A 23,015-nucleotide genomic window follows, 5' to 3' on the forward strand; every position below is an offset into this window, starting at 1 on the left:
TAAATTGACTTCCGTTAAATGGGGCTTCATTAATGGAATCTGGCTTGGGGAGAACAAAAAAACAAACGCTCCCTTTAATGCATGTAGTTGATTATGGGAAAAGTGGCTTTGAATTCCCCTCCAGAAAGCTCTAAGTTCTTCTCTTGGTAATAGGACAGCTCAGAGCAGACTTCATGGAAAGCATTTCTTCTTAAGAAGCTTCTTCTACAGTTAGGATGTTGGGGCGCAGAGATGAAAACAGTGAGTCTGCAAGGAATCACTGCCTACCTGTAATCTGAGGGGGAGTACTAGAAGATTCTGCCTTAGATTTCAGTATTCCTGAAAACTGACATCCTCGGGAGAACATTCACTCATTCATTTACTCACCAAGCACACATTGTATAAAAGGCACTGTGCTTGCCAGTGGGTGCCACTCCCACTTGTTCCCTGGATATGGGAAGTCTTTGCAAAGCCTGAAATCTACCAGATTCCACTGTAATGTCCCCTTCTCTGCCCAGCCACCACTCCTCAGGCAGTGGCATCTGGCTTCTGTGTTCCAGAGCAGCTCCTATGGGCTTTATCTCTTAGCTAAGCTATGTGCACAGCCTGGATTTGACTCAGGGTTGAAGACTCTTTGCATCCTAGGGTCGAACAAAAACCATCCTTCCAACCACAAAGGTGGCTGGGGAGAATGTGAAATATAGGAGGTGCTGGCCACTTTATCCCCACTCCCAAACTCTCTTCCTTCCCCACCTGCCATCTGCTTTCCTCTTTGGGGGATGGAGAGGGCACCACGATGCAACCAGGGAAACCCTCTGGATGCCTTGATGGTAGTGAGCAAAGGACACCAAGGCCTTTGCTGGAAACCGATTCCCACTTCCCCCACCCAAGCCACCTCTCATTTCAGAAGTGAGACTTTATTGACTCAGTCCTGACACACCCATTCTCATCACCAATGATTTCAGTATCAGTTTTCCTTAGCCAAATACCTAGGATTCTTGCTATGTCAAAACAAATGCTTTTCCTTAGACAAACCCAGGATGTTACACACTTTCCTGGAATCGGGCAAATGCCCAGGATGAATGAAGTTCCCTTTTGGATATGGACTGCCAGAGTCCCTGAGTCTTTAGACTTGTCTTTGGAAAGACATCTCAAGGTTCCGGTTCTCAGCAGTGCCTACCCACCTCACTTGTTCAGGCAGCTCTGAGCAGCTGAGCCACGGTATGAAGATTCAAATCCCAGCTACCTACCTGGATGTTTGGGGGCTTGTTTGAACAAACCCAAGCTTCTGCCAATCAGTCTAGCTCCCCAGTGTTCTTTCTCCCCATAATCCACACCATCCTCCTGGTCACCCAACCCAAGCATCATTCTTAACTTCTCCTGTTCCTGCCCTCCATGGCCAAGTCTTCTGGGCCTCACAACTTTGTCATCCTCACCTGGACTACTGAGTCAGCCTTCTGATCTGTCCTCTGTCCCCAGTCCATCTCTGTACTCTGTGGGGAGATCTTCCCAAGTTCCTGCCTTGTTGGAAACCCAGAAGCAGAGGCCCACCAGCTCCAATATCATAAAATCTAGACTTTTTCATGCCTTCCCTCTCCAGTGACACCCACTTCGAGCTCCAGCTTCTTCCATGTCTCCGTGCCTTTGCATATGCTACTCCCTCTATCTGCAGTGTCCTTTCCTGTCACCCCAGCTGACTACCTGGGGAAATATCACCCATCACATACACCTAACCAAATGTCTCATTCTTTCCACATCTCTCTTTCCCTACCCCCACGGGAGAAGCATTTGCCTTCACTGTGACCCCTTTGCACCACGCTCAAGCCCTTACCATCATGCCGATACCCCAAATCACAACCATCTCTCAACCAGAAGCCAGGCTCTGTAAAAGCTAGGACAGGATTTCCTTTATCTTGATATGTCTAGCAACACAGCACAGTGCCTGGCACAAAGAACAAATCAATTCCTTAGAACAGGGGTTGGCAAACTAGAGCTTGCTGTCTGTTTTTGTAGATAAAGTTTTATTGGATCACAACCAGGATCATTCATTTACATTTGTCTGCTTTTATGCTGCAACGGCAGAGTTGAGTAGCTGTGGCAGACACTGTAACCTGCAACGCCCAAATTATTTATCTCACCCTTTACAGAAACATTTACTAACACCTTGAAGCCTTGAAGATGACATAGTTGGTTGGTAAAAAGTAATTTGTGAGGAGGGCATAAGAACACACACACAGCTAAAGCATTTCATTATAGTGTGCAAATACTTAAATGCACATTTACTCGTCAATCCATTTAATGTAGGACCAAGGTCTTTCCTTTGACCATGGTTTTGTTCTCCACACTGTCTGCCTTATACAAACTACACCCACAGTTCATTGCTCACCATGTTTAACTCTTCTATGGCACGTTCACTCAACACATATTTATTGAGCACCTACAATGTGCCAGGCTCTGTGTGGGGCACTGGGGAGGCCGCAGTGAGCAAGATGGACTTGGTCCCTGCCCCAATGGAACTGACCCAATGGGGTGCAACTGTCTCAGTCACTCACACCTAATGTTGAGGGAGTAATTCTTTTTAGAGATTCTCCTTCATGGAGTCATTCCAAAGCATTCAATTTAGTTTCCATAGATGCAACTCTATTTCCTTTCACACTCATATTTCATCAGCTTATGTGATGTTTAATTTAAATCACATAATTACAATAACAAGTATGACTGGCACCAAGAGAGTTGGCAACAGACCCATCTGATTCTCAGAAAGTGCAAGACTCAGCTGGTGGGAGCATGAGGTGCATGGGCATTGAGGGTGGGGGTGGGAGACGGCCAGCAGGCAGCTGGCACTTCACGTGCCACAAGGCATCGGTCAGGAAGATCTAGCAAGGCCGTGGGAGTGCCAGCCACCCCAGGGAGCTGCTCTGGTGGAGAGGGCTAAGTACTGAGCACTTTTATTATCTGTGCTTTGTGAAGGAAGGAAGGAAGGAAGGAAGGAAGGAAGGGAGGAAGGAAAGAAGGAAGGAAAGAAGGAAGGAAGGAAGGAAGGAAGGAAAGAAGGAAGGAAAGAAGGAAGGAAGGAAGGAAGGAAGGAAGGAAGGAAGGAAGGAAGGGTGGCCTCTTGCTTTCAATAGTGGGGCATCTGTTCTAATTACATCCCCTTGGCTATCAGGAGAGTGGGAATCAACTAATCTTAAAATCCTAATTGAGGAGGACTTCAGAGGACTCCTAGGCCTAAAGGTTCACTATGTATGGATCTCATCTACGGCATTCTCGACAGAGGGTCAGCTCCTTGCCAAATTCTCCCTGTCCCCTTTGATCCACCCGCAATCCTTTTTCTAGCTACTTCCTTACCTTCAGGGGGGATCTTACAGCCACTGGCTCCAGAGAATCTGGTTGGCTGCCCCCGTGTATCTGTGACTCTTTGCACTTCCTCTACCCTGGTACTTGTCTCACCAAGCATCGTCCAGGGGTCTGCCTCACCCCCCAAACTGTGAGCTCTCTGAAGACAAGAGCCATGTCTTACTACTTAAGTTTTTTCCTCAGTACCTTGCATGGAAAGCTAATACATGGAAAGGGCTGGGTCAATACCACTCACTAGAAGAAGGAACGCCTGAATGAATGAACGAATGAATGAGATCCTGCCGGTGAAAGAAGAGGGCATATGTGGGGAGAAAGGCAGGCGAGCAGGTGAGCCTGGAGACAGTAGGGAGAGCCTCTGAGGCCAGGCTGGGTTTCATCTCCGTTTCCCACGAAGACGAAGCCAGGCCGCCCCAGCCCCTTGGTCCCTCAGCCCTCACTGTGCTCCCCATTCACTTGGCAGCTGCTGGTACCTTTCTGGGGGATTCTTCCCGTCCTGACATATCCCCAGGGCAGGATCAGCGAAGTCTGGTAATCAATGTGGGCAAATGTTCCTTCTTCCCCCAGAAGCAACTCAATAAACTCCACAAATTATCAGGGCTCTTCCCTGCTCAGCTAATTGTTAGCTCCGGGGAACCCACACAAACTACATCAGGTAAACGCTTTTCCTCCAGAAGCACCGCTCCCTGGAGGGCGTGTATCTGAGGCCGGGAGTGCCAGGGGCAGGGCTCCTGGGATGTGGGTGTCAACACCTGCGGGTGAGCGCCCCTGGGGCTTGCGTGTTGGGGATGGCACCTTGAGAAGGTCTGGGAGTGGCCTGGGGCGTCCGTTCCTTGCGTTCCCGACTCAGCGGCTGACCCAGGAGGGCTGCGGCATGGGGCGTCTCCTGTCTCTGCGCAGAGGCTGTGCTCAGGATGCTGCCCGGAGCAGATTGGCGCTGGGTCTTGCAGACCGAGGTGCGGCCCGGGGCCAAGCTTTGGGCGAGGGGGCTGGTGGCCGGCCCTCAACTACCTTTCAGGGGACGCCCGCCTCCCTCATTTTCTGTCTCCGCGACTAAATCAGGCAGAGCCACAAGCCTTTAAAGATGAGGCTTCCCACCGGAACCACGTGACCCCCAGGCCGCAGCTGATTGGATCAGGGTGGCCATGTGACCCAAGCGGGGCCAATCGGCTGATCGGACCGTGCACTGGCTTAGCCGAAGAGGGGCCCTGCAAAGGAGATACGGCAAAGGAGTGGCCCAGCGTCGTTGTCTGCACCTCGGTCGCTGCCACCCCTGCTTCATTGCTCTTACAACACGTGATGTGCCTTGTACATTCATTGTCCTACTCCCCGTCCTGCTCCGGTCTGATTGGGACAGAATCGAAGAGCAGTCTCTGCCCTGCCTTGCTGCTGAACCCTTAGCTGGCCTTAGCCAGCCATCCCCTGCCCTCAGCCAGTGCCTCTGTTGCTCTAGGTTAGACCTGCGATCCGGCCTGGAGACCTGATGGTCCTATGCCCTAAGATGTTAAAGTCTGCCCCTTCAGGCCTGGCCCAGGAACGGGGTGCAGGCCGTGGGAGCCTGGCTGGGGACCAAGGCACACTCACACTCTACCTGGACCCTCTCGCCTTCCTGCCTCAGGTCTCTGCCTGGGTGGAGATGTCACCTGTCTGGGTCATCACCTGTCTTGTTCCCCTACACAGAGGCAATGGGCTTAGGGAGGTCAAAGGTTAAGGGTCGGGCCTCTGGAATCAGCACAGCCCTGTATTTGAGTCTGGATTCCGCTGTTTTCTAGTTGTGTAAATGTGGGTATGTGCCAAAACTTCTGGGCCCCAGTTTCCTAATCTGTGCAATGGGGGTCCTGTGAACTTGTGTATATATAAGGTGTCCAGGACTGTGCCTGACACACAGCAAGTGCCTCACAAATGTGAACTGTTTTCTTCTCATGCTTTGGTTTGAAGGGAGAAGGGATGGGATCTTATCAGTGCCTTGAACCTTACCTTCCAGAGCACACAGGGATTAAGCAGACCTCAGAGTAGCCTGACCTAGGTTTCCCTGGAGAAGTAAGGATGCCTGCATCCACTCTGGTGATAGAACAGTGCAGGAGGCGGGGGGGGGGGGGGGGGGGGGGGGGGAGGGAAAGGGGAAGGACAAGGCACTCTGTGGCACCCAGGGTAGCCATTCCAAGTGGCAGCCACCTTCCCTCCTCCTTGGGCAGCCCCAGCTTGACCTCCACCAGCTCCTGCTCTCTCAACCTTGTCCATCTTCCACCTGTCACTGGCAGACATGAGTCAGAGAAGGGACCTGTCCCCCTCTCAGGGAGGGTAGCCATCTATACCTTGCAGAGGCCTCTGGGGATTATATCTGGATAGTACTTCTCATCCAGAGGAAACGTTTGCAGATGGCTTACCAAGGAGCCTCCCACGCCAGCCTCTGCCTGCCACTCGGCTGCCATTCTGAGCCTGAGCATCATCGATGTGCCCCTCCCCCTCCAGGAGGCAGCTAGCCAGCCCTGCTTGAGATCCTGGCAGCTCTGAAGCCCAGGCTGAGGGTATGAGCCTCCAGTCGGCTAGAGGATGTATGGCCTAAAACATTTCAGGGATGTGCAGGCCGGTGAACAAGGGGTCCTAGTCAAGACGCTGCTGGATTTGGATGCTGGCTTCATACCCATTGGCTGTGTGACCCTGGGAGACTGCATCTCTATGAGTCTCTCTTTACCAGTGTGTGTCTCACAGTGCATTGTGATGATTCAGGGTGATGTGGTGATGCTCGTAAACTCCTGCTCAGGCTTCAAGACGCAACAGCCACATATTCTTGATCATGGCATGTCTCCATGCAGGAAGGGAGACTGATGGGCAAAGGGCCATGAAAGAAAGCAGTCTGGGGTAAGATTAGGCACATGGGCTCTAGGAAGCACCTGTCTGGGTTCAGGGCTCAGATCTAAACTTACCAGCTGTCTAACTGTGGGCAGGTAATTGACCTGCTTTGGGTCTCAGTTTCCCCATCTATTTGCTAAGGATAACAATAGCACCCACCTCATAAGCTGATAGGAGGTTTAAGAGAGATAACAGGTATAAAAGCTCTAAGTACAGTGCTTGGCACATAGCAAGTGCTCAAAGTGCATTCACTATTATTATTAAGGGCCCACAATGTGCCAGTGTTGTATGTATACTTTCTGAATAACAAACCAGAGGTCCAGCTGTTTGTACGGTGGAGCACAAGCAAGTCGAGGGGAGAGGAAGGAGATAGGAAGGACAGAATTGACAAACAGGGGAGAGGAGAGTTCCTGTCTTCCCGTATAGCTCATCTCCATCACATCTGGGGTAATACTTTTGGTTTCAAATGGCAGAAATCCAGATCAAATCAGCCTGGAATAGAGAAGAAATTATTGGCTGCTGTAGTCAAGCTGTAGCTGGCCCCAGGGATGACTAGACTAGACCCAGGGACCCAGATACCACAAGGCCCCACTCTTTGTGCCCTATCTCTATTATGCTCTGTCTGCTAGCTTCATTCTCTCTATTGCGAATGGCGGATGCTTAAGTCTGGAACCATGGCCTCCCTTAGCAGCTCCGATTCACCCTCACACCTTCACTTCCCCAGAAACAATACAGAGATCCCTTCCCTTCCAATTAGAAAAAGCCCACTGGAAGCCTCTGATTAGTCCAGCTGGCATATGTGACCACTCCTGGAGCCAAGGGAATGGACCCCTCCTAGACCTGTTTGGGACCGTTCTCCAAAAGAAGGAATGTGCTCAAAGGGAGGGAGGGATTGGTGCTAGGTGAACAAAATGAAAGATGTTCATTGTGATTGAAAGAGGCAGGGGGCTGAACAAAAAGATCAGGGACCAGGGTGCCTGCTGGCTCAGTTGGTTAAGTGTCTGACTCTTGATTTCGGCTCAGGTCATGATCACATGGTTGTGACATGGAGCCCTGTGTTGGACTCCAGGCTGGGTGTGGAGCCTGTTTAAGATTCTGTCCCTCTCCCTCTGCTCCTCCCCTGCACACACACATTCTGTAAAAAAAACAAACAAAAACACACAAAAAAACCAGTGACCACTCTTCCTACTCTGTGGTATAAGAGAGTGGCTTTGTCAAGGCCTGTGAGAGGTATCCACAGCTCACTGTGGGCATTATCTCCCCAAAGCTGGTCTTGTTCTAGATCTCATCCTCTCCTCCCTTTTTGTATCCCGCCAGAGGTAAGCAGGTATGCCTGACCCCCACCACGCTGATCCCATTCTTGTGCCTGATCATCTGTCCCATTTCCTGTCTACTTGTTCACTAGTCCACTGCTTTGACCAGCCTTTGTCCTCAGTAGTGGACCCACGTTCCATGTGGACCTACCTGCACATGCTGGTGTGGTTCTATGGGCTACCCCAGTCAGTCTACCTGTTCGACTCAGGGCATTCTACGAACTGTGGATAAACTGACCAGATCCATCTGGAATGAGAGATCCTCCAACCCAAATGAGAAAAGTCTCCCTTGAATCCCTTAAGTGTTGAGATTTAGATTCCTTATGGTCCTTCCACCTGCCCTCCTCCTGCAATACTTGGCCTTGTTCCTTGCTGGCTTCCTCTTCTCCTTGGCCCCAGCCAAGGAGTTCCGGGACTCCCAGTAGAGGCTAAACACATGGACTTAAGAGTCAAACCAACCAGAGTCTGAGGCCTGGCTCTGCCACTCATTGCTGTGTGGCCTTGGAAAAATTAATCTCTCTCTAGGCTTTTCTGGCAATGATATACCTAAAGCATTACCATCACTATTATTAAAATATTATGGTCACATGCGATTGAGCAACAGTTCTTGGCATGAGGTGAATGCCAAAGAGCCTAGGCCTAGCTGCTGACAACCCTGCCTTCCCCACCAGTCTGGCTTCCAGGAAATTTCAGATACCTCTTTCTACCACCATCTCCTTTCCTAAGACAATATCCGTCCTTCAATTACTGCTTATAAGTGGCCATCAGAGAATCAGTCACACTGCTCCAGCAACTCACAGCTATTTATTGAGATGTGTGTGTGCCTATGCGCATGTGTGCACGTACATGAGTGGCGAATGAGTGAGTGAATGAACTGAAAGAATCTAAGAGTGAAATAATTGGTAAGCAAACGAGTGAATTAGTGACTTAATGAGTCAGCAAGTGAGTGAAGAAGAGTGTGTAAAATTGAGTAGATCATGCTCCTTGCTCCCACAACTAATCCAATAAGCGGTGGCATAAATTTTTCATCTTTATTAACACAAACAGAGGTTAAGAATAGCACAGGAAATGTTACAGACCATCAGCTGGATGAGAAAGATACTACATTCCTTTCTTCTCGCTGCTTTAACAAATTACTACAAACTTAGTGGCCTGAAACAACACAGATTGTCTTACAATCCTGGGGGATGGGGGTCCAAAATGGGTATCGATGGGCCAAGATCAAGGTGTCTACAGGGCTGTGCTCTCTGGAGCTCTAGGGGAGGATCTGTTTGCTAGTCTTCCCCAACTTCTGGCCACATCGTTTCCTGGCTTGTGGTCTCTTTCTCCATCTTCAAAGCCAGCAGTGCTGCATCTAATAATCTGCATCTGTCACCACATCTCCATCTCAAACTTTTGACACTCCTGCCTTCCTCTTACAGCGACCCATGTGATTACATAAAGTCCACCCAGGTAGCCCAGGATAATCCACCCATCTCAAATCCTTAACATAATCACATCTGCAAACTTTCTTTTGCCATGGAAGGTAGATAACACAATCATGGGCTTCTGGGTTTCAGATGTGGACATCTCTGTGGAGCCGTTATCATACCTATCCTTCCTCAAGAGGATACCTTCCTCACAAATACCTTCCTCAGAGGGCATATGCAGTCACTGATTCCTACCCCACTGGAAGAGGGGCAGGAGGGGGATGAAGGAAGCATCAAAGCATTTACTAGATGCCCAAGCCTGGTACTTTTGCTCTTCTTCTTGTGGCCTGAGCACTGGGATTTTTGAAACCTCCTCAGATGGTTCCAGCATGCCCCCAAATTTGGGGAACACTGTTACAGAAGATATGCCAAGATCATACGCCACTACAATTGAGGGTCAAATCTGCCCTGAGATTTCTGGAAGAGAAGGGTCAAGGTATCTCAACTCTGGGTGCACATTACTGTCAGCTGGGGAGATTTTCGAAAGACTTTTTATTTTGAAGTGAGAAGAGAGTTGCAAAGATAGTACAGAAATTTCCTGTAGATCCATCACCCAGCTTCCTCTAACATTAGCATCTTACATAACCATGCTACATGTATCCAGACTAAGCAATCAACATTGGTACAGTACTGTTAGCCCAATGGAAGACTTCATTCGCATTTCTCCAGTCTTTTCACCAATGCCTTTTCTCTTGGTCCAGAATCCTGTCCACATCTTCCATAGCACTGAGACACTGAATCTACTTAGTCTTTAATTTGTGTCAGTTTCTCAGGCTTTCTTTGCTTTCCGAAGACCTTGGCATGTTTGGGGCGCCTGGGTGGCACAGTCGGTTAAGCGTCCGACTTCAGCCAGGTCACGATCTCGCAGTCCGTGAGTTCGAGCCCCGCGTCAGGCTCTGGGCTGATGGCTCAGAGCCTGGAGCCTGCTTCCGATTCTGTATCTCCCTCTCTCTCTGCCCCTCCCCCGTTCAGGCTGTCTCTCTCTGTCTTAAAAATAAATAAACTTTGAAAAAAAAATTAAAAAAAAAAAAGACCTTGGTATGTTTGAAGAGTACCGGTCAAGTATTTTGTAGAATATCCCTTAATTTGGGCTTGTCTAACATTTTCTCATGATTAGACCATGGGTTATGGAATTGGGGAAAGATAATCGTTATTTGATTAAGGTGGTATCTGTCAGTTTTCTCCACTGGAAAGACACAATTTGAACTTTTCCACACTCTATTCATTAGAAGTGAGTCCCTACGTCCAGCCCACATGGCATGGGTACATTATTCTCATCATTCGTTAGTTGCTCCATACTGCTTTGTTACCACCTCATTGCTCTTTATTGATAAGGTTGTAACAAGCTAGACCCAGCTAGTAAGCGGCAAAGCTAACATTTGAACTCATGTCTCCCTGACTCTAGGCCATGTTCTTTCCACTTCGTTATCATTCATTGCTAAGTCAAGAGGATCTCACAGTCTCTAAAGTAGGAGCTACCCCTCAGCTTGCCTATATAGTGTTCTTCAAATCAGTTCAAAGTAGGTCATGAGATCAGTCTGCAGGTTGCACTTTAAATAACAAAATAGGAACTATAACAGGATAGAAAAGAGTATATCACACACATAGTAAGTATAGTTTCATAAAGCTTTTGTTTCTGTATACTCTGTGTTTAGAGACCCTTATCTTTACAGTGGGGATAAAAATAGCACCTCCTCCAACACACACATACACACACACACGGTTGTTATAGATTAAATCAACTGATGTAGGTAAAGCACTTAGAAAAGAGACTGGCACACATTAAGCAGTATATAAATATTATGAACTATGCATGTGCACAAATGGGTCATAATGTAAAATGTATTTCCTATTGTAAACTGCAATTAACAAGTTAGAAAACACTGAACTCATATCTCTAGACCAGCGTCAGCAGATTTCTGACCTCCAGCCCACTACTTGTTTTTGTAAAGTTTTATCAGGGGCATAACCACACTCATTGGTGTATATATTGTCTATGGCTACTTTTGAGCTACAATGGTAGAGTTGAGTACTTCCAATAGAAGCCATATGGCCCACAAAGTTGAAAATATTTACTATCTGGTTATCCAGACCCATAAACCTTCCTAGAGGTCATCTCATAATACAAGTGTTGTTAGATGCCTCTATTGAGGCCATCTGGCCCTGTTCTGCTACTGCCCTGGCAGGCATGTTTGCCCCTGCAGACCATTCTGGGCTGTGTGACTGCTGGGTGCTTGGGCCTTGAGAAGCTCACTACCCTCGACACTGAACTGGTGCCCACGCTTGCTTTATTTATCCACCTCCATGGCTGTTCATGGTGGAAAGCCAGAAACATGGTACACCGGTCAGGGTCCCAGTAGGAAACAGATGGCCATTCAAATTAGAAGAATTTGAGGCGTGTTTAATAAAGAAGCTCTTTACAAAGGGAAGGGCAAGGTGTAGAAAAGTCACAGGCATAGCAGAGTCCTCAGAGGCTAGTAAAAGCTGAGCTCTTACCACCCTTGGCAGGAGAGAACAAGCAGAGGGAGCAATTCCTGAACCTAGAAGGAGTCAATCACTTGGAAAAGACCCTTAGTTGGAGCCAAGACCTCAGTCCCGGGTCGGAGAACCCATGAAGAGGGAGCCAGAATAAGTGTCCTGACTTCACCTTCCTCTCTCCCTGATCTACTGTTGGGGTCCCCATTGGCCAAACTGAAATGGAAGCCAGATGGCATGAGACTCATTGATGTGGTCTCACCTTCCCAGGGCAAAAGGGCAGGGTGGAGAAGGTTGGAAAGTCTCAGCTACCAACACACATAGCATTGATTTAGAAATCCAGGCATGTTGACCATGCTTAAGGTCCTCCAGACAATGTCCCCATTTCATCTCTTCAAGTTGAGAGTGTGGCCCAGACACCAAAGGGTGGCCACAGCTTTTACCTTTCACCACCTTGTCTTCCTAGATCTGTTAGGCTCCAGATGATTATCATGGGGTTAATCCTTCTGGATCTTTTCATCATGAGAAGGGTAGGAGGTCATGAATGGAGGCACAGATGAGCCGCTGGGGTTTTTGTGAGACTGAGCAGAGTCTGATTAATATTTATAGATGTTAGCCAAGTCCTTCCATCTTGGAGAGGAGCTATGTCCCATTCCCCTTGGTAGCCCAGCTCAAATCCAACAAACAGGTGAGCCAACCTGCGGTGGCCCTTGGGAAAAAGGACTGCAGCACAAAAAGCTAACTAGGCTGAGAAATGTTCTCACTGGCCAGACCCCTCTGCCCCCACCACTAGCCCAGACTGCCTCAGCTGGCATCTGATATTTTACAGGCCCCTAAATGCAGCCATAAAACTAAAGCATGTCACCCAGAGGGTCTTTCTTGGCCAGTCCAAAGCACCCATTTTACAGATAGGAAATCATAGGCTTACAGGAAAGAAGGGGCTGGTCAGTAGTCCAGTCGCCTTGTCGCAGAGCTGGGGATAAAATTCAGGACTAGGGACGCTCATCAATTTTCATATTTCTTTTACAGAAGATGGATGTTGAAGTCAGTCCTGGAGCCCTGGGAATGACTGTAAGTGCGGTCGGACTAGTCTTAGGCAGCTTTCTCATCAGGCTCAGTAACCGAGGCCGTACACTGGAACCATCGGCCTCGGAGGCACCAGTTCTGAGGAGGCAGCACGTGAAGCACAAGCTTGAGTCACGCAAATCAGCCCAAATTCAGACTCCCACCTGTTAGTGGCTATTTTACCCTAATTTTTGTGTTAATGAGGCTCCATTTTCCAGCCCTATCGATTCAGCACTATTATCAACCACCGAGTTGTATTAACCCCAGTACCTTCCAAGCAAGGACCTTAAAGTGTCCAAAGGTCACTAGATGACACTTCTATTGTCTTTCTTTCTTCCTTCATCCGGAAGAAGGGTAGAATATTTGCAACTGCTTTCACAACAAATCAGAAGCCAGCTAGTTTGAGTGTAGCCATTAGGGCTCTGTTCTCTAACCCTGAGAGACAGGGATCCCTGAGATGAGAGCAGAGAGGCCTCCTGATAAGCCAAGGATTTGACCCCACTTTCATGGACTCAAGTGTAATTAGTAAAACCTCAAGGTTCTCCTCCCTCCACCTACCCCGCCCCCCAGTTCTTCAGAGCGATGAAGAATTTAGATGTATAGCCCAAATGCTCGGGTTTTAAATTAGACAACTTTGTCCTGACAGGAACCGAGTCACGGCTGTCATACCTGATTATTTTTAGAGTCACTACTAAACTCTTTGAATGGTGTGAGCTGCCACCATTCAAGGCAAACAGAAAGACTTCACATTTTATCATGACAGCTCAGAGCCATCCACCTCCTCATGTTCGTTATTTCCATCCTGACTGTGGAAGGGATCATGCGGCATCTTGACAATCTTACGGCAAGGAAGGCAGACCCCATGGCTCTTTACTACATCTGAGGGACTGAAAGCTCCCATTGCTGAGCAAAGCCTGTGGCCTCCAGGAAGCCAAGGAGAAATATTCTAGAGGAAGGGGCTGCTCCCTAGCCTCGTCTGGATGAACCACCATTGCTCATGAGAAGCAGAAATGGACCCTCAAGTAACCAACCAATAAGAGTGGCTGTATGCAAATGCTGCAGGCTGGTGAATGATGTCACAGTCCCCTCCTCTGACTCAATAATGCCACCACCACTGAAAAGGCTGACTCCTGACCGTAGCTCTTCAGAGAGAAAAATTCACCGCAAGCAGAGCACCTTCTAGATTGTTCCTGGAGTGTGGAGACAGAAGTCTCTGCTATCCAAGTTACTGAATCCAGAAAAAAAAAAATGACCTTATGAACATGGGAAAAGAAATTGAGCTAAGGCCCAAGGCAAATGTCTCTTCTTACATCCACTTTTTGCTGAATTACAGGAACAAGTTCAAAGAGCAGCAGCCAAATACCTACCTCAGCTTTAAAGAGTTCTCTAGAAAGTGTTCGGAAAAATGGAGATCCATCTCAAAACATGAAAAGGCCAAATATGAAGCCCTGGCCAAGCTCGACAAAGCCCGATACCAGGAAGAGATGATGAATTATGGTGGCAAGAAGAAGAAGAGGAGAAAGAGGGACCCCTACGCACCCAGACGGCCCCCATCGTCTTTCTTGCTCTTCTGCCAAGACCACTATGCCCAGCTGAAGAGGGAGAATCCGAACTGGTCTGTAGTGCAGGTGGCAAAGGCCTCAGGGAAGATGTGGTCAGCAACAACAGGTGCTGAAAAGCAGCCATATGAGCAAAGAGCAGCTCTCCTGAGAGCCAAGTACCAAGAGGACCTGGAAATTTACCGTAAACAACGTAAGGCCAACAAGGGCCACCAACGGTCAGCTAAGAACCAGCGAAGAGGGAAAATGGAGTCGGACAAGGCTGACGGATCCAATTAGAAATAAAATGTCATTCAACTGTATTGCCTGTCTCTGGTCTCCTGTGTGGCATTACAGCGGCCGTGGCTGCTGCTGCTTGGAGGAAGTGAGTGGGGTGGTAGTTGAGGTTGGGGTTTGGAAGCTGACCCTGGGGAGGGCTGGCTTTGAGACAGGTAGCAAAGGTGTCCACAGAGCAGCCCGTGAGGTCAGTACCTACAGAGCTTGGCTTGGGCAGGTCGGATGGGAGTCTCCAGGTGCAAAGTGGAAGTCATGGAGGTAAGGGAATCCTGGTTGCAAGTGGTTATCTAGGGCAGAAGACTCTCCTCAGGGTCAGGTGCATGAGCACCGGTCCTTCAGTCCTGCCATTCTCTTCAGCAGGAGGGCCAGAAAGCCTGGAGTTCAAGTTGCACTCCCAGTTCAGGCCCAGCAGAGGTTGAGAAACTGGAGTTTAGGTGGGCCTTGGGGGGTTTGGTTTCTCCAGTAGTTCTAGAACTGCTCCTCCAGCAAGCCTTACATACCATTAGCCAAGATGAGACTCCAGTGGTGATCCCTACTCTAGTGGGGATGAAGCTCTGGACTGATTTTACAAAAACAGACATTTGACTCTGCCCAAGTCCTACAACTTGGAGAAAACCCTGTCATAATTTTGGTGGGCATCCACCCACTCATTTTTCTATGCTTATAAGCATAACACACATGGGCATGGACATTTGTTGCCTTTCTGACTACCTGGTATCCATCCCTTCTCCTCTTGTTCATAGCACCTGCCTCCATCCAAGGCTTGATCAGATGAAGTCCTCCAGTCACACTGATTGGTTCAGTTACAGTCATGTGACCCATGCTGGTCCAATCAGAGTGGACCACAGAACTTTTGCAAGGGATCCTATGGCCCTGTATAGTATAGCCCTGAGGCTGTTGTGGGCCATTTGCCTCATTCTTGGGCCCCAATGTTAGTCTTTATGGCATCAGGGTATAGTCTTGAGATTTTCATTGAAGATGAACCCACATATTCCATCTTTTTGTCTAAGTTAGTTTGAATTAGGTTTTCTGCCACTTAAAGTCAAAACTGGTAATTTGACACAAATCAGATTGTTTTGTGTCTGTGCTGTAACTATTTTTCAGGCAACAGTATACTATGGGCAATGTTTCATATCAATATAGATTGATACGAACTATTTTGAAATGGCTCTTGGCTTCTTGACATCAAAAAGACTGGGCCAAATTGCAAAAATGCTTTTTTGTCACCAGGTTATGCATGCAAGAGGCTTCCCTAATTCCATCTCTATTCCTATTCCATGATGCACTTACACTTCATACTGTACTGCTATTTGTACTCTCAAAACAAAAGTAAAAAGGCTTACTTTGAAAAGTCTTATAGGACTGGGTGAGCCTTTAGGGAATAGAAGGTAATAGAGTGGAGTGATTTCAAAATTCAATGTCTGGAATCAGGCTATTTGTGGGAGACTCACATGTGGCAGATCCTGTGCTGGGTACCGGGAGGCCCCGCATAGACTACTCTTAGGTGCCTGCCCTGAAAGAACTTTCCTTCTGATGAGAGAGATGGTTGTGGACATAAGCGACAGCACTACAAGGCACAGTTAAAGTGAAGACTGTACAAAGTGCCGGGGTGGAAGCAGGTACCCCCTACCAAGGCAACCTTTGAAGTCTTCAGGGAGGAAGCAGCTTTATCCTACTTGGCAACCTTGTACTGGTGTTGGCCAGATTCCTGTTTCCCATTCCCTGTTTCCTACAGTTGTTGTTCCAACTTGGCTCTGCTTCCCCTGCAGCCCAACCTCCACTCTCTCAGGAGACGTCCTCATTTTCTATTTCATTGAGAAAGCAGAGATCATCAAACCTAAGTGCTCTGTTTTCTTCTTTCTCAACATGTAATCCACACCCATCCCTTCCTCCTGGTCTGAAGTCTCACAGGAAGCTGTAACGCACTTGCTACCCTGCTTCCCCTGCCTCCCTCAGGCCCTTGCTCCTCACTGAAAAGATGCAAATCCTTCAGCCTCTAAGCTTGCACAGATTGGCTTGGTGCTGTGGTACAAATGGTTCTGATCTTAATGTCTGCAAGACCCTGGGCAAATTCTCTTTCCTCTGAGTCCTCCCCCGTGCAATGGGGATGATGCCCACCTTGCAGGTTGCTTTAGTGAATAAATGATGTAATACATATAAGAGCACTTGACACAGTCATTAACACATAATAGGTACTGTGGTGGGCATCCTCTAGGGTGGCTGTCTCATGATTCTCCCTGCTGGTATCCATACCCATGTATGATCCCTTCTGATTAAATATGGGCAGAACATGTAACTTGCTTTTAATCAATAGAATGAAGGAAAACAGATAAGATGTGACTTTTGTGATTATGTAATGATATATAAAACTCCATCTTACTACTTGATTTGCTCTAGAGATTCTCTGTGCTGGCTTGGTGAAGCAGCCAAGCTGAGGAAACCCACATGGCAAAGAATGGTGGTAAGTCTCTAGGAGCTGAGGGTGGTCTCAGACCGATAGCCCAACAAAAACTAAAGCTCCTAGTCCTACAACCATGAGGAACTGAATGTTCAGCAACTACATAAGCAGGGAAGTGGGCCCCTCCCCAGTTGAGCCTCCAGATGAAAACCCAGCCCTCACTGACACCTTGATTGCAGCATTGTGAGGTCTCACAGCCAAGCTGAGCTGTTACTGGATTCCTGACCCACAGAAACCATGAGACAATGTGTATTGTTTTAAGCCAGTAAGTGTATGGTGATTTGTTACGTGACAATAGATAACCAATACAGTATTTAATAAATGCCTGATTTCTTATAATTCTAGAAGAGGCTGTCTTTAGCCTTATGTCTCTCTCTAGCCTCTACTTTAACTGTTTAATTTCCTTTCCTTTGTAACTTCCTGAAGGTGGAAAAGACCACCTCCATCCCTGCCCTGGGCAGAGTCCATCCTGGCTTGTACTCCTCTGTAGTGGTTCCAGTTAAGTTGTTTCCAGCCTGACCTGTGGGCTCCTGATGGGTAGCAGTTGGGTGTTGTACCACACTCCTTTCTGGGAAGTGGGCTGCCACACAGCCGGGCCCAGCCCTCATACTGCCCCTTTCTGGTTTCCTGTGTGATTAATTACATGAATGTGGGTGGCCAAGTCATAGTTTTGACAACAGTCTGCATCGCCCCTGCTGAAGACAAATTCCATTAACATTCCTTTATGAAAAAGGCGACAGGAGGGTGTGAATCTGTAGGCTTCTAATGACTGTAATGTAATGACAGAGGAGGGAGGGAAGGAGGAGGAAGAGGAGGAGAAGGAGGAGGGGGAGGAGGAGGAGAGGTGGGAGCCTGGACTAAGTCAGTGGGCTAGAGGAGAAGCAGGCAGGAAGTGTGGCGTGGAGCCAGCGCTCCAGACCCACTCAGGTGGGCTCTGTGCCCCTGCCCTTGGGAAGAGGAAGGCAGAGTCTTTGGGCCCACTGCTGTCTCAATGGCTGAATCACTGCACTCTGATCCTTCTCTCCTAAAGCTTTTCCTATGTTCATTTATTCATTCATTTATTCATTTATTCAACAAATATTTATGTAAATCTTATGCTTGCAATATACCAGGAACTGTTCTGATGCTTGGAATACAGCAAGGTCTGTGATCTCTTACGTTCCAGGGAGGGGAAGACAGATAATAAGTCAACAAATAAACACACCGGATCATTTTTTGATAGTGCCAAGTGCTCCAAAGAAAATAAACAAGGGTAATGAGATAAACAGTGACAAGGGAGGTTGAGGGCACGTTAAATCAGTGGCCAAAGATGACATCTGAGTTTGGATTTAAAGGACAAGTAGAAACCAGGCATGCCAAGGTCTGAAGAAAGGGTTCTTCAAGCAGTGGGACAGCTAGTGCAAAGGTCCTGAGACAGAAGTGAGCTTGGCATATTAGAGGGAGGGAAGGGAGGCCAGAATGACAAGGTGTGAGCAAGTGGATGCCATGCAGCTGGAGAGGGGCAGACCTTAGAAAGGAGTTTATTTTAACATCTAAGTACAGTGGGAAGCCACAGAGTTTTCTGCAGGGCGAGCCATGTACATCCACTTTGATTTCTGGTTATTGGGCATTCTAGAGTCTTCAGAGACTACCAAGTGCCAACAAGGAGATGCTAGCCCCTCCAAGGTCTGCAAGAGCTAGAGGCAAGGTTAACAAATATCAAGCCCATGACATGTCTCTTTTTCGGAGGGGAAAAAATCAGGAGCCTCTACTTGGTACTCGTGGGAGCAACTGTAAGCTAAAAATCAAACATGAAAAGTGTGAAACTTCTACTCCTGTGATTCATAAGGGTAGGCATGGGTGGCAGAATGTTCCATAAGGACACTTCTTCCCAGGTCTCATGTTTGCATGTGGAACAGCTTTCACTTGAGTGGTGGTTGTCAACCTTGAGCCTATGTTAGAATCACCTCCGGAGCACCTGGGTGGCTCAGTCGGTTGAGCATTCAACTTCGGCTCAGGTCGTCTCGTGGTTTGTGAGTTTGAGCCCCACGTCAGGCTCTGTGCTGACAGGTCAGAGCCTAAACCCTGCTTCAGATTCTGTCTCCTTCTCTCTCTGCCCCTCCCCTGCTTGTTCTCTCTCTCTCTCTCTCTCTAAAAAATAAACATTAAAAAAAAAAGAATCACCTCTGAGCATGTTGGACACAGAATGCTATGTCCCCCAAAATGTCATTTTTCTGGGAGTTGGACCTAAACTTTGCATTTCCAAAAGTTCCCAGATGACACTGATGCTGCTAGTCCCGGGCTCACAGATGAATTCTTCTCCCTCTTGCAACCCAGCCATTCACTTAGAAGAGTGAGTGAGACTTATCTGCCTACTGGGTTTGAGAGAAGGAGCTGACCATCCTTTTCTTTCTTCTCACCCCTCCTTGGCTGCAGAGTGCGCTCAGGTCTGTGTTCCAATTACTTCATTGGTAATAGAGGCTACAGGCTGACCCTCATGTTTTTCTCCTGCACCTGCCAATGGACTTCAAACCTGATGGGAATGAGCATATTTATGTATTGGGTTTACCTCAAATCCCTACAGAGGAGTTGATCCCAGTTGAAAAACAATTGATTAGCATCTGGAACACATAACTGTGTTGGGATCTTATAGCTTATTTTAGATGCCACTAAAGCACCAACTGTCTGAGGATGAAATGATCCAGTTTCTGGGCCTTTAAGTCTGAGGATCAGGTCCATGCACAGAGCATGGTCCTTAGGGTTAAGTCACCAAGGGGATGACACTCTCTTGTCATGTACCTCTAATCACACTCCCCAAAATAATACTTGCCCTTAGGTGTGCTGGAGAGTACACAAAACATCTGGGATATCACAGTAAATGAGGGCTGGTGTGTAAGAAGGACCCTATGAATGAGGGTGCCTGCCCTGGTGTCTAGAGGATGGTTTGAAGAAGAGAAGAACAACACAGAAAAAGGCAGTTGAAGCAGAAGAAAGCTTAGCCAGGGGCCTGAAGGGGGCCATGTGATGTTCCAGGCTGGCCTTGACCTCTGGGTTGGTGGGATGCCATGAATATGCTCATGTGGCCATCCCCTTGTAAGTTTCCATGCAATAGCTCTCACTACCCATTGCTCCCTTTCCAGTCCTTCCTCTGATGCCTGATTGATGTAAGACTCTTCCCCCTCAACAGGAAAGTGTTTCAGTGGTTGCCCATCGCCTATGGCAGTCTGACACAGCACGAGCCCCTGCTGCCTCTGCACTGCCGCCCACACTCAGCTTCTGCAGTAGCTCCCAGTGATCCCCACCTCCTGGTATTCACACCCTTGTGTAATACCTCCCTTTAAGTGTGGGCTGGACCTAGCGACTTACTTCTAATGAATAGAATAGGGCAAAAGTGATAAGATGTCACTTCTGTACCAGTGACTAGGGTGTAAAAAATGGTCTCTCTAGTCTCTGTCTCTTGCTTGCTCAAAGCAAACTGATATGTTGAAAGCTGCCCTGTGGAGGGGCTCATGTGGAAAGGAACTGAGGGTGGCTTTGGCCAACACCCAGTGAGGAACTGAGTTCCCCTTTCAAACAGCCTACAAGGAATGAATCCTGCCAACAACTATGAATAAGCTTGGAGGTGGATCATTCCTCAGCTCCAGTGGACACCTTTACTGAACAGCCTTGTGACCCAGATAAGCCACTTCTGATTCCTGACTCACAGAGACTAAGCTAATAGATGCTGTTGTTTCATGCAACCACAGTTTGGGGTAATTTGTTACAAACCAATAGGTGATAATCCAGATTGAGTTATCAAGAGAGGCACAGTATCATGGAAAATACCTAAAAACGTGCGATGGCTTTGGAAACAGTGGGCAGTCTAGGGGAATATTCTGTGAAGATTGTTAGAAAAATCTGGACTTTGAGGATGCTGCCAGTGAAGGCTCAAAAGGAAGCAAGGGCATGTTATGGAAACTGGAAGGAGGGGATCCTTGTTTTGTAGTGGCAGAAAGCTTAGCAACACTATTGTCTGGAGTTATGTGAAAGCGCAACATGGCCCACTCAACTTAGTAACCTAGCCAAGGAGAGGTCCAAGCAAAGTGCCAAAGGCACTGACCACTTTCTTCTTGACATTTATGTGAGAAGAGATAAATCAAGGGAAAAATTGTTTAAAAAGGAGTCAGGACTTGACAGGTTTTGTTTTGTTTTGTTTTGTTTTAGAGAGAGAGAGAGAGAGAGCGAGCAAGAGTGGGGAGCAGAGGGGTGGAAGGAGAGAGAGAATCTTAAGCAAGATCCACACCAAGCCTGATGTGGGATTCAATCTCACAACCCTGAGATCATGACCTGAGCCAAAATCAAGAGTCAGATGCTCAACCGACTGAGCCACACAGGTACTCTGGGACTTGATAGTTTTGAAAACTCTCAATCTCCCAAGACAGCAAAGGACACTAAAATCAAGAAATGGCTTTCCAGTGCTGTCAGGGAAAGGTGGTCTGGAGATAAAGCTGAGAGTAAGGCTGTGCAGCCTTTGGTTGAGACCTCAGGAAGACCAAAAGAGCAGGGCGTCATTCAGTCACACAAGGCCCTTTAGAGAGATGACGGTGGTCTCACAGGTCCTCCAGATCAAACAGCAAGGCCTCTAGGAAGCATCAGAGTATCGCTCCTTGGTCACCTTAGCAGAAACTCAAGGTAGAGAAGGGTTTTGTTCAAAGAAATCTGTGGGCATGGCTTCTGTGTAAAGAGTGAATCTCAGATTTAGCGAAGACCCACAAAGGTCTGGAGAAAACTATCATCAGAAGAAGGACTGAGAGGGATGGAGTCAGCACAAAATAAAAAGAGGTCACTGGACTCCCCAGTCTCAATATATGCTTTCTCCCATGGGAAAAAAAATGACTCAGAGGGAGAAACCAAGAGTTCAGAAGGTGGAGCGAACACTCATGGAGAATTATTCCCAGATTTTGAAGGTAATCAAGAAAGTTCCAGTATTTTCCTGGGTGGATTTCAGAATTGTTATGGACCAGGGATTGCTTTATGCCTTACATTTCCCCCTGTTTTGAGTAGGAATGTCTGTAACCATTACCTTATGCCTGTCCCACCATTGTGTGTTGGGTATGTGGGGGCCAAGAACTTTTCTCTCTGGTTTTGTAGAACTATAGCACCAGAGTAACCGTCTTCTAGAACCTGCCCTTAAGGAACCACACCCACGAGCCTCATCCATACCTGAACCGGATTTAGATGATGGTATTCTATACTCTGAGCTAATACTATCATGGGATAAGACTTTGGGGACCCGAGGACGGGGTAACTGTATTTTGTGTGTGAAAGAGGAACGAGTCATTGGGGGCCAGAGGGCAGCCTGTGGTAGGTAGCTTCAGAAATGACCACATGATCTTCATCTCTTGGCATTTGTGCCCTCGGTCAATCCTCTCCCCTCTGTGTGGGCTGGACCCAGTGAATTGCTTCTAACAAGTAGAACACAGCAAAAATAGTAAGCTGCCACTGTTGAGATGAAGTTATAATGGACTGGGACTCCCATCTTATCCTCTCCCTCTCTGACTCGCTCTGATGGGGTAAGCAGCCATGTTGAAGCCCGACAGAAAGGCACTGAGGTAGTCTCTGATTGACAGCACGGAGACACTCAATCCTTCAATCATGTGAGTAAGCTTGGAGCAAACCCTTCTCCCCAGTTGGGCTTTGAGATGACTTACAGTCTTGGCAGACACCTTGACTGTGGCCTGTGAGAAACCCTGAGCCAGAGGACCTAGCTAAATCACAATCAGATTTCTAACACACAGAACATGTGAGGTAATGTTGTTTCAAGCTGTATGTTCTGGGGAAATTTGTTACACAGCAATAGATGCTTATTATTATCCACCCAAAGGCCCTGCTATGCAGTATTTCCCCCAGAAATGTTATACCTTGACACTCTCCTCAGGGGTTTGCACATGCTACTCCAGGCTGGGACCATCCTCCTTACCTTTTAGGTCTGGTAAACGTCTACCTTCAGATGAGAGTCAGGTCAGGTGGCCCTTCCTCCAGGAAGCCCTCTTTGACTCTCCCACCCTCCTCTGTGCTCCCGTAACATATCATCATCCCACTGCAGATCACATTGTATCAACTGTCTCCCAAACTTGAGGAGAAGGGCAGAGGCTTTGCCTTATTCATCCCGGTACCCTTTAAAATCTTACACGATGCTTGACATGCAGTAAAATAATAATAGTAAACATTTATTGGATGCCTATGCTGTGCCTGG

General features: G+C 47.8%; 2 protein-coding genes across 2 annotated transcripts in view; one reads left to right on the forward strand and one right to left on the reverse strand.

The window, feature by feature from the left end:
* Positions 1-23,015, reverse strand: part of CSMD2 (CUB and Sushi multiple domains 2) — a 543,771-nt gene that overhangs the window by 326,162 nt on the left and 194,594 nt on the right.
* On the forward strand, positions 13,509-14,369 carry HMGB4 (high mobility group box 4). Its single transcript, XM_043578673.1, has one exon. The coding sequence runs from the start codon at positions 13,765-13,767 to the stop codon at positions 14,344-14,346; it is 582 nt and encodes a 193-aa protein (XP_043434608.1). The 5' UTR covers positions 13,509-13,764; the 3' UTR covers positions 14,347-14,369.

This window comes from Prionailurus bengalensis, chromosome C1 (assembly GCF_016509475.1).
Source record: "Prionailurus bengalensis isolate Pbe53 chromosome C1, Fcat_Pben_1.1_paternal_pri, whole genome shotgun sequence".
NCBI classification, from domain to species: Eukaryota; Metazoa; Chordata; class Mammalia; order Carnivora; family Felidae; genus Prionailurus; species Prionailurus bengalensis.

Bases quoted from the DNA above. Each gene is read 5' to 3' on its own strand.
- HMGB4 (XM_043578673.1), top strand. From the start codon at position 13,765: ATGAACATGGGAAAAGAAATTGAGCTAAGGCCCAAGGCAAATGTCTCT.